Source organism: Mycteria americana, chromosome Z, assembly GCF_035582795.1.
Source record: "Mycteria americana isolate JAX WOST 10 ecotype Jacksonville Zoo and Gardens chromosome Z, USCA_MyAme_1.0, whole genome shotgun sequence".
In the NCBI taxonomy this organism is placed as follows: Eukaryota; Metazoa; Chordata; class Aves; order Ciconiiformes; family Ciconiidae; genus Mycteria; species Mycteria americana.
This window is the reverse complement of record NC_134396.1, coordinates 56,162,329-56,174,698: the sequence shown is the minus strand read 5'-3', so window position 1 is coordinate 56,174,698 and position 12,370 is coordinate 56,162,329. Positions and strand designations below refer to the sequence as shown.

Sequence of the window (12,370 nt, the reverse complement as noted above, 5' to 3'; positions counted from 1 at the left end):
GGAGCAGCCTCACATTTGCAGGCCCTGGTCCTCATGGGGAATTTCAACCACTCTGATATCTGCTAGAGGGGCAACACAGCAGGACACAAGCAATCCAGGAGGTACCTGGAGCGCATTGATAATAACTTCCTCCTCCAAGTGACAGAAGAGCCAGTGAGGAGAGATGCTCTGCTGGACCTCATACTCACCAACAAGGAGGGGTTCACTGAGGATGTGAAGACCAAAGGCAGCCTTGGCTGCAGTGACCATGAGATGGTGGAGTTCAGGATCCTGACGGCAGGGAGAAGAGTGAAAAGCAAGATCAAAACCCTGGCCTTCACAAGACCAGACTTTGGCCTGTTCGAAGATCTCCTTAGAAAAGTCCCACGGGATAAGGTCCTAGAAGGAAGGGGGGATCTCAGAAAGCTGGTTAATATTCAAGGATCACATCCTCCAATCTCAAGAGCAGACCATCCCCGTGAGTAGGAAGTCAGGCAAAAATGCCAGGAGGCCTGGATAAACAAGGAGCTCCTGGCCAAGTTCAAACACAAAAAGGAAGCATACAGAGGGTGGAAGCAAGGATGGGTAACCTGGAAGGAATACAGAAATATTGCCTGAGCACCCAGGGATGAAGTTAGGAAAGCTAAAGCTGAAATGGAATTGAATCTGGCAAGGGATGTCAACGGAAATAAGAAGGGTTTTCATAAATAGACAGGTGTGCCAGGTGCACCCGCCCTGATAAAAGACCGGGGGCATTAGGACCACTGTGTCCTTACTTTTACTTTCGCGCCGTTACACACACCTTGGGTGAGGGGCAGAAGTTGAGGCCCTCAGGCAATCAGAACTGGCCACAGGTCAGATTTGACCGGGGTATAAATGGAGCCCTGCCGGAGGGCAAGTTGAGTCGGTCGTCCTTGGAGCAGTGGCTCTGCAGTCGAGGACTCTCCCCTTGGGTCGGGATGCTGCCCAAGGAAACTCCTCGAGGTTGAGCCCTCGTCTCATAGGTGGGTGATTGTGCACATTTTGGAGCCTCATTTCTAAGGCCGCCTGTGCAGTATTAATTCCTTCGTACATTATCATGAACCTGTGGTTCACTGATGTTGTCGGAGTGTTGAATGATTTTGATAGGCCTCATTTCTATTGGTTTTCTCTTAAACAATTTTGTTATAAATAAAGTTTATCTTGAGTTCATCACCTGCCTAATTTGACTTTGTGTGCCTCTGTGACAACAAGTGACAAAAGGAAGGCTAGGGCGTGCTGCTGAATGAGGCAGGGGACCTGGTGACACAGCACATGGAAAAGGCTGAGGTACTGAATGCCTTCTTCGCCTCAGCCTTTACCAGCAAGACCGGCCTTCAGGAACCCCAGGCCCCAGAGACCAGGGGGAAATGCTGGAGCAAGGAAGATGTGCCCTTGGTGGAAGAGGATCAGGTCAGGGAAGACTTAAGCAAATTGCACTTACATAAGCCCATGGGCCCTGATGGGATGCACCCACAAGTGCTAAGGAAGCTGGCAGATGTCACTGCAAGGCCACTCTCAATAATCTTTGACTGATTATGGTGACTGGGAGAAATGCCCCAAGACTGGAGGAAAGCAAATGTGACTCGTCTTCAAGAAGGGCAAGAAGGAGCACCCAGGGAACTACAGGGCAGTCAGCCTCACCTCAGTCCTTGGGAAGGTGATGGGGAAGCTAATCCTGGAAACTGTTTCCAGGCACATGAAGGGCATGTCATTCATCAGGAGTATTCACCAAGGGCAAGTCATACTTGACCAACTTGAGAAACTTCTACAATGAAATGACTGGCTTCATAGATGAGGGGACAGCAGTGGACATTGTCTAGCTGGACTTCAATAAGGCCTTTGACGCTGTCTCCCATAAGATCCCCATAGACAAGCCATTAAAGTATGGGCTGGATAAGCAGACACTAAGGTGGGTTGAAAACTGGTTGAACGGCCAGACCCAGAGGGTGGTGATCAGTGGCATGAATTCTAGTTGGAGGTCAGTAACTAGTGGTGTACCCCAGGGGTCAATACTGGGTCGAATCCTGTTTAACATCTTCATTAATGATCTGGATGATGGGGCAGAGTGCACCCTCAGCAAGTTTGCTGATGACACCAAACTGGGAGAAGGGGCTGATATGCCAGAAGGTCATGCTGCCAGCCAGAAGGACCTGGACAGCCTGGAGAAACGGGCTGACAGGAACCTCATGCAGTTTAACAAGTGGAAGTCCAAAGTCCTGCACCTGGGCAGGAACAACCCCAGGCACCAGTACAGGCTGGGGGCTGCCCAGCTGGAAAGCAGCTTGGCAGAAAAGGACATCAGGGTCCTGGTGGCCAGCAAGCTAACCATGAGCCAGCAACGTGCTCGTGCAGCAAAGAAGGCCAATGGTGTCCTGGGCTGCATCAGGAGAAGGGTTGCCAGCAGGTCAGGGGAGGTGATCCTTCCCCTCTACTTGGCACTGATGAGGCCACACCTCATCTACTGCATGCAGTTCTGGGCTTCCCAGTGAAAGAGAGACAAGAACATACTGGATAGAGTCCAGTGAAGGGCCATGAAGATGATGAAGGGACTGGAGTGACCCTCCTATGAGGAAAGGCTGAGAGACCTGGGTCTGTTTAGCCTGGAGAAGACAAAGCAGATGTAAAGCATGCAGGAGGTAGTTATTGATGTGTTATGAACTGGTACTATTTGCCTGGATACAAATACTTTACAGATCTAGCTCCTAGCCTCGGTACCTCATGTGCTCCTCATTCACAAAACGTGGAAATGCTAACGTGTTTTCTCACTGTGGTGTTGCAGTTGTAACACAGTAATGGCCCAAAAAGAATAACTGAAATTAGTTACAATGGTGAAATGAATAATTTTCCTGGAGTTCTGATTAACAGATTTTTGGCTTCTCATTTGTAGAAATTAGGGCGCTTATCTGCACAAATTAGTACTTTCCCACAAATTCTTGAAAGCCATGTCACAGAGTTCTTTTGACTTCATATTTTCTCATATTTTTACATTCAGATCCCATACCTACTATGTTTGCCACTCAATCCAGAAACCTACAATTATTATAATGCTCTTTCTTCTTTGTAGCACTATTCTTTTATCAATGTATAAAGAGGTAAAACCTATATGAGTGTTACGTATCTTGCAGAAAAAATCTAAATTTCTGCAGGCTGATATTCCTGAGAGTACTGCTTAGAGGTCCTCGGAAGTTAGCATATTATGTAATCTTTGCAATCCTAAAATAAATTTGAAATCAGAATTCTCTCAAAAAAACTGTAAATGAAAGTGACTTGAATACCATAGCACTGAAATACAAAACAAACCATCTTATTTATGCTATTTCTTATTACTTATGGAAATGCTTCCAGCTGGTTTCACCTATATCTGCTGAAAACATGCCCAGCTGGAGTTTCAAACATCTGCTCATTCAATATTGGCAAAGTATAATGGAATAGCTTGTTGGAAACAAACAGTGGTATTTGAAGGCTGCTTAAAACGAAGGGGGAGGAATAACAAAGAAAGTGAGGCAGTTTTTTTATGTTTGTAGGAAAACATGTTATTAGTTATCTTCTATTTATTCAGGTTTAGGTTTTGTTTGGTTTTGGTTTCCTTAAGGAAGCCCTTCTTAAGTGATTCAAGCAGACAGCAAGTTTAGTTTGGCAAAAATTTGGGATGATGCTTACCCATACACACTAGTCCTGCAGCCATCAACCATCACAATATTCAGCTTAGAAAGTTGTACTGAAACTTAGTTCCAGTCTTAGGAGGTGCTCTGACCAGGTGACATATCTCATGGAGATCAGACAGTGATGCTGGCTTCATGATTTCTCAAAGAAGCTTCTGTAACTGGAACCCACAGGTTATGCCACTTACACAGTTGCTGTGTTAATTTCCACCTTCACTTTTCCATTCCTCCCTACGTGTGGTCTGTCTTTCTCTTAAAGGACATAAGACAAAAGGAGACCACCTCAGCCAAAGAGGATATATTCTACCTTGAAATACGCCAGTGTAACCAGTTTGTCAACTGAGTACATGCTGATTACGGAGTTCTTGGTAAATCCAATCCTCTCTCTTATAGACGTCAGTTAGATTTGCCTCTGAGGGACTACACACAACTCTGCTTCAGGCCAGAGGAATAAACCCAGGATGCCACGTTTTCAGTCATACATTCTTCCCGTTTTATTCCAACAGCTGAACTGCCAGTGTCAGAGAAAACACTGTTTTCTTATCTTTTGCCCTCTTCTCTTCATTTTTTGTGCATGCAGCCAGTTTTCCCTTAATTCTTTGCTCGACAACATAGAACAAGCTCAATCTCTCTCTCCCCAAATGAATAACTGTCACAACTGTGATGACAGGATCGTAGCATATGCTTCTTGAAAACAACAACTTCCTAGAAAGCAGAGGGAGAAGACTTTCAGAGATCCCCAGCACAAGCAGCCCTGCCTTCCCTGCAGTACAGCTCCATCAAAGGCACGTCTCCAGTTTCCTTAACAGGCTGTAAATAATGAAGGGTTTCTAAAGAGGAGGACTATAATCTCAGGATAGCCTAATATTTACCTCTGCATCTCTGTTCAGCCCTTTTGCAGGGTTGTGTCTTTGCTTTAGGCATTAAATATATCCTCACACAGCAACACATTTCATTCCTATTCCCTGTCTTGCCTCTCTACATTTATGCGCACCCTAGACACACAAAGCTCCTCTAGGGTTGCTTAAAGCTGTGGAGAAGACAAATCACTGCAGGCAGGCAGGGAGCAAAATGTGCATGGGTGGGTTGGTGGAAGAAAATGTGCAGCTCAGATCGTTTCACAAAAGTTCCTGTTAAGTTATTAAAAGCTAGGCATGTGTCAATTGTTTCTTTTTTTTTACTGAATTAATCATCCAAGGGATATTATTTAGTTTCTCAGAACTACTTGTTCAAAAACGCAATGTATACAGTAGGTTGAGCTTCCTGGAACTGCATAACAATGAGTTGAACTTTATATTTTCCTCTTTTTATTAGCTGATGTTTGTATTTCTGAAAACCTGTGAAATGAGTGTTAGCTAATTACCTATAAATTAAATGGAGTAAGGAAAAAAGAGATATAATGCATACTCTCTGTTCTTAAAATCTTAACCCAAGGTATGACTTACTCAGGAAGAGCACAGCAATTCAATCTAAATGGTGACAGGTAAAAAATACTGTTCTATGTTAAGTGATTTTTACGCATCCCCTGCACTACAATGTGATAGAATACAATACATTGTAATGCAGATGACATGGTAAATAACTTTACGTATGTAAGACAGGCTTTTTTTCAATTGCAGAATGGGATTTTTTCCTTTCCTGAAGGGTGTCCTGTCAATACAGACAAAAACCACTTTTTGCTTTCCAAGGACTAAACCAGCATATTACGCAGCTATTTTTCAGTAAAATTTCCACTTTCACTAACTAGTGTCTGATTTCATAGCTTCTAAGGCAAAAACTTATTGGTACCTTATTGCAGAAAAAAAAAATCTTTCCGTTCTCTCTCCTTTTGTAGGGCATTTATGTAAAATGAACTTCCTAATTCTTCTTTAGACAGCACGCATTTGATGGACTTAACTTTTACTTAAAAGCCCTTTCTTTTGGAAAGTAGTGAGTCAGACTGTGGAAGACAGATTCCCCTTATATATGAGGGAAAACTGGATATAAGCAGTGGAAAACTCAAAGCCTTACTGCCTTATTTCTTTATTCAAAATAATTTTGACTGAAATATTTTTTTCATCTTTCAGAATAAACATAACAGTGTGAACTGCACATCAATGAGATGATGACATGGGTGACTAAAAATGAGCCAACCAGGAAAAATAAAGTAATCTACATGTATAATAGCTAGTACTGGAGATGGAGTACTACTGGCCAATGGCACAGGCTGAATTGGGAATACACCAAGACCCAGGCTCCAGACAACCCAGTTCTCCAATAAAGCATGTTGCTTTATTGCAATGGCAGCTCCCAAATTACTTCAGTTACAGTTGTTAGCACTTGGTACACCTATAACGTAGGCAGGCACTTGATGTCTTAATTCAGAAACCATGGAACAGAGGCCATCTGTTTTCTTCACTATTTTTAAAACAACTTGTCCAGACTCAGGTAGGAAATTTAAGGCAGAGGTGGATGTAATTTCTTGGAAGGCATTCACCTGCCCAGACTATGAGACAATCTCCAGGCTGGCCCTGGTTCATATGCTGCCTAGCTTTCTCAAAACACACCAAAAGGAGGCAAAGGTCTGCAGATGAGAGGTTTTGTTTCATAAATAGCACATAAATATGTTTGTTCCCTTCAAGAATCCTGTGTTCTTCCAATATGATCCACATGCTATAAGTTGTTTTGCAATAACAACTGTTCCAGAATGACTGGTTGTAAATCTCACATAATTTTTAAGTCTCAGTTTTGAGGAGTGACAATCAGATTCCTAAAGATACTTCATTTTTCTTAAGCACTGAGTCATCAAGCAGAGATAAACTGTGTAGTGAAAAACAAACCAACCTCATATTTGCAAGTGTAAAAGTTCATAACTTTGCTCATTTGATGAGTTTTTCTGAAGTGCTATATGATCTGCTTTTGCTCCTTTCTTGCTTCATGAAATGGATTTCCCCACAAAGAAATTACATGATTCAAACCTTTACATTTATTACCTGCGTGGAATTTAAGAGATCTGCTAAACATAGCAAAAATCAAGTAATGAGTATATAATATAATCCTACATTTCAATTATGCTCAGGAACTGAGCATAAAGGTTGGATGAGCAAATCAAAGGCAATAATTTAGCATGCTGATTCACCTGTCCCACAGATGTTGTTTTATAAACATACTTCTTTTTGTACCTGTTAAGAACAATTGCAAATTTAATTTATTTTACATTATCTGAGAGGTTTTTTCCCACTAATATATACATCAATTTTTCTTTGGACCTCCTTAGCCCTTCTAATAATTGTGTTTTAGCTGCTCCGGAAGTTATGGTTCTGTTTGTTTCCTGTCAGTTGTCATTGCCTGTCAGTTTCCTAACTTTGACAGTCAGACACTTGAGGAGTAACAGCCAGAAGTGCTCTTTGAACTAAATTTATTCACCAAAAGTGTAACTTAAAGGATTCAGAACTACTCCTAAAGTTGGGCTGAATTTGACAAAACCAAAACAAAACAGGGAACTGAAGCATTCTGTTTCAGTAGTTTTGAACTAGCAAAAAAGCATTTTTCTCCTCCTTTTGGAACGGTGTAAAATTTTAATTAATGGTTAAGAATGATTAAACCTCTAAATTGAAATAAAATATTCCCAAAATATTATTTTATTTTATTGATAAAAAAAGGGTTGTATAAACATGTTTTCTCCTGTTTCTCTCTGTTGGCTTAACTAGCAATCAGAAAAAAAACAAATAGAAGTGAGCAAACAATCTAAGAATACAATTTTATTAAGCTAGATGGTGAAGAAATACTAATTACAGAATCTCCTGAGAACTCACATCTCTCCACAAGTGTGTATTCTCAGAATTGGCTGATATGTCTTGCCCAAAATTTTATTTGCTCTTAAATGAGAATACATTAGTCATTTAATAATTTAATAAGTCATCATTATTATTTAAATGAAAAGAACTCTGATAGGCATTTAATGTTTCTTGCAGTCTGTTCCTAGCACACTACTTCAATCCAAAAGGATGATTTGTTTCTTATCTGAGCTGTTCCCATGGGACAAAGGTAATAATTTCCAATGCTTTACTTCAAATTACAGTACTGTAGTGATCAGCATTTACAAATCTGGAGCTGCCAGTCAGCCACCAGACTCCTAATCACACACCACTTGCTACCACTTCCAGAACAAGCTGGACCACCCTCTCCCTGACCCTCACCCTATTTTTACAGACACTCTTCCTCAGCAAGTTAGTCTTGTTCAGTGCAGTGTTTAAAGTCAGTCAGTCGGAATGGAAAATTCAGATAATTTCATTTTTCTCCATCTTCCTTTGTATTCTTCTAATTTCCTGTGCTCTTCAGAGCTCCCTTATGTGCATTTAAGAAAGGGAATTGAAGAAATGGGACTCTTGATCAAAAGCAAACAGTCACAGGCTCTTCCTCTTTTTCTCCCATCACTTTTCCTCCACTATAGAACTGCCACCTGTTTTTTCTAACTGTTTAAAAGAATGCCAACAGGAAACTTAAGCCGATCAACATTTTGGTATATGATTTGGCCCACACTTGATTATTTTTACACTGAGATACTCTGAGCAAAGATCAGGCCTCCTGCTGTGGGAGCACTGTAACACACAGTTAGTTCTGTCTCTGTGATAATAATTACGTCTCCAAATTGGAACAGAGCCACAGTAGCTCATGGCCCACAGACACAAGCAGTGGCACATCCTTACAGTATCGCCTCCCATGTTCTCAATTATACAAATAAGCTCAGTTGTGTAATAGAATCACTTGTTCTCATAACAAAACATCCCAAAGTGCATCAGTTACACTGGGAACAACTTGGTTGTGTGAACTGCTTAACCACACTGCTAATATAATCCAGGCTGCATTAAGCCAAGCTATTACTGCTGTGCAAACAATTTACATAACCATATTCTTATATTCTTCTTGCTTGCCATTTTCCCTACACTTTTTAAAAAAATATGTGCTACAATAAGTCTGTCAATAGTCTAAATTGAATAGTTTCAGACACAAATAGATGGATCTAGTATTAATGTGGCCGTTGTGAATATGAATTAATCTCCACAAAGGCCAAAAAAAAGGCAAATAAATATTTTTAAGTAATATCATTCTTCCTAGTGCATTTCAGAATGAGAATTATAAGAAAGTATACTCCTAAAACATTATGGGAATCATTGGCATAAAGAACTGATAAAAACTTAACAATTCTCTGCATTTCCATAGGAAAGACAGAGCGTAGGCTGCAGCAATGCAAGCTCCTCACATGCTCTGCTTCCTTCAGTGCACCAGATGCAAATTGAAAAGCAGCACACAACAACTGAATTTCTGTGCCAGTTTAAACTTTGGCATACTTTCAAAGACGACAAATTAATGCCAACGTTTTACTCATGTGGAACCCACTCATTATGTCTTGCACAGAGACCACCAGTTAATTCAGCATTTAGACATGTTTACGCCTACCCACCCACCATTATGTTGCTACATGTGAACATTCCTGAACTTTATGGAATAAGGTATGATTTAACAATGAAATAAATTCAATCAAAACCACCAATGAATAAAAATCATGTCCATGCCTCACAGCTTGCTTGCTTCCTCTCAAATTTCTCTTCCCCTCTTAGGAACATGAACTGCTCTACCCTATCCCCCACGCTCTCTTTCTGTTTGAAGTCTCTCAATCCATTACTAGCCTTTCCTCTCTAGTCTCTCTTCATGCTTTCCACCATCTATTTTGTAACACACACAAAAATAGCTGTGGTAGAAGTGTGACATATATGGAGCTCTAAAAATAAGTGATGTCTCAACTGGTTCTCTTGCAATTTTGTAGGGGGAAAAAACCTCCATGAAATATTTAATTTTACTTGAGTTTGAACTGGTGTTTTAATCAGTTTCTGAAAAAGATAAATCATGTAATGGTATTTTTTGGGCAAAACAATGTATTAAAGCGAAATGAAATCACAGAACATTTAAATGATTCAGAACCTGCTTCTTTTCCATAGTGAAAGAAAAAGACATTTTTGTCTAAAAAATTTTGCCCAAATCTAAGTCTATACAAACAACACTAGATGAAGGTACAAGCAAGATTTGTGGGGATAAGGCATTCCCAACAGAGTACTGTTACCTCTAAAAGCCATTTTAATGATAAGGAGCAGAAGAAGCTCAGTCACAGAAAATACGAGTTTAGTGGGGTCCTTAATCTAGCCTGTTTCCCCCACACAAAGGAACTGCACTGAAAAAAAACCAGAGAGAATCCCAAACATATCCCAAAGCAAAGCAAAGCAAAGCAAAACAAAACAAAACAACTTACTGTCTTCTTCAACATTTTGACGGCGTAAGGTTTCTGGGTCCCTTTCTGCCTGCATCTGTAGACAATGGATGTAGCCCCGCTAAATTAAAAAAAAAAAAAAAAAGGAAGAATAGTTGTACATACGCCTCTTTGAATATGTCAACAAACAGAGTTGCCTAGCTGAAACTACATTTTCTATTCCTCCCAGTTTGGGAAAAAATACCTCATTTTTCCCCACAGATGCAACCAAAGAAACCAGTGTAAAAACTGCTCTTTGTTGAACCAGTGAACTTCAGTGGTTATTCAGCCAATTCAACTTGCAAGAGCTCAAGATGCCTCTTGGTCACACCTTTTCTGGCTCCTGACACATCCTGAAGGTTTCCTCAGGGTAGCAACAAATGTAATCTGGCCCCAAACCTGTGACAAGGTATCTTGTCTTTGTTAAGGCAACCCATTTTCAACAATTAGTTGCATTGGGTTTTTCTGCTAACTGTTGATGGCAGTAATGGGGAGTGAGACAGAAAAGAAGAGATGAGGCAATTATTCTGCTGCTTCCTGCCCAGTTGCCCAAACAGCCAAATTCGGCACCAGATGGAGGGAGCAGCACTTTTGTTTAATCCAGTGGAAACTGGTGGGGCTTGGTCATAGCAAAACTGAACTGGGCTTACATCTTCTGGTTGCCTTCAAGGCGTACTCACTTGAATGTGCTAATAACATAAAATAATGTGCTGGTTAGAAGGCACTCCTCTGAGTGGGAGGTTGGGCTAGACAGTTTCCAGTGGCAGGCTCAGGGGCTGAGTTGCCGTGCCCTACGTGTTACCGTCAAGGAAGGGACCTGTACGCTATGAATTAGTTAAAGAGAAGAAAAACCTCTGGCAAAACCCTAATGGTTACAGACCATTCAGATACCTTTATATTCTACCACATTTACTTTTAGATGCTGCTGAGCAACCCAGTGTCAGCCACCATCAAAATGGAGGCACTGAAGTGCTATGTGTCAGCACTGGATTTAAGGCATTTTTGGAAGCCTCCTGTCCTCGGGAGATTTGTCACCCACTCTACGACTCAGCACTTCCGAATAGCTGCAGATTTTTAAGCTAGAGGGGACTGCTGTTATCATACATGACTTCCCAAATAACATACAATGAAGGACTGCACACAGCCACTCTGCCGTGAAAGGATTTCGTATATACCACACACCCAATTGCACTATAGATCTCTCTGAACCAGAAGAAACCCATCTCACTATGTCTACAGGAGATGACCACGAGCCGCAGAATGACACAAGCAGCTTTCTTTTAAACAGTGGAATGCCATAGCCATGTTTGACTATATGAATAAAGCTGTGACACAGGGTTTATTATTCTGGGTGCGCTGCTGTACAAAAGCACCATGCATGCTCTGCACTTCTCTCTCCTCAGCATGGGCACAGGTGCCAGATAATGCTCTGAGTAGGCATGTCCATATTTTTATGAGTACATGAGTGAGAACAAGAACTGGCATTTGATTGAGAAGATTTATTTCAGAAAGACTGCTTCATCAGGAAAGGTCACCTACGGCAAGGGTTCCGCAGCTCAATCATCTGAGGGCTTGCGTGCATCAAGCACACATAAAGTAATCTTCACTTCATCTCAAATGCTTAAATGATTTGTCTCTCATAACACTGTATTGATAAATGTGTGGGAGTACTGCAAGCCTCAGTGACTCCCAGAATCATTACATGAATTTAATTAGAGATGTCCTCTCCTTGGCCAAGTCTCAAAAGGCTCTATTTAGCAAGGAGAAAAAAATACACATTAAAAAACCTGTCACATCTTTTAAGTACAACCAAAAATGTTAAAAGATAAAATTCTAAGCACCTGCTGTGATAAGGTTTATCCCCCTCTCCTGTATTTCACTACAGCACTGTAATGGGGAAGTCACTGCATAAACTGCAAATCATTCTTGTACCTTGCTTCACATACTCAGACTGCAATATAAACATTAAACTCGTTAGTCTACGTATGCTCTTACTAAGTAGGCAGCAAACCTTCTAGAAATGATTTTATTTGGTTGAGGGCACAATTAGGTAAGCTGTGCAGCTGATGATCCAAATAAATTGATTACCATTCCTGTGCACATCTCCAGGTGTTCGCTGCTGCTGCAGCAATGGAGGGCAGTCACTGTGTGTCAGTAACGCTATTGTCAGTGTTTGCTTTACTTGTTTGCAACGTGGCTCTGCAAAGTCTTCCACATGAATAAAAATCTAGCCACTAGAACACCTCTGATGATTTAACAGAACTGGCTTAGCAATGAGATGGACAGCTACACCAGCAGGGGTAGCACGGCACCACCTTTAACAGCTCTTCTGACTGTACCCAAAGCTGGAAGAGAAGCAGCATAATCCTTGAAAGAGTTGTATGACAGCCTGGAGATACAGGAATTTATGAAGACACGTCCAGAT

General features: G+C 41.1%; 1 protein-coding gene across 3 annotated transcripts in view; it reads right to left on the bottom strand.

The window, feature by feature from the left end:
• CAMK4 (calcium/calmodulin dependent protein kinase IV) overlaps positions 1–12,370 on the bottom strand; it is a 175,954-nt gene that overhangs the window by 88,097 nt on the left and 75,487 nt on the right. For all 3 annotated transcript variants that reach the window (XM_075488666.1, XM_075488668.1, XM_075488667.1), the window contains one exon: positions 9,949–10,027. In XM_075488666.1, coding sequence (XP_075344781.1) covers positions 9,949–10,027 — 79 coding nt within the window. The remainder of the gene's footprint in view (positions 1–9,948; positions 10,028–12,370) is intronic.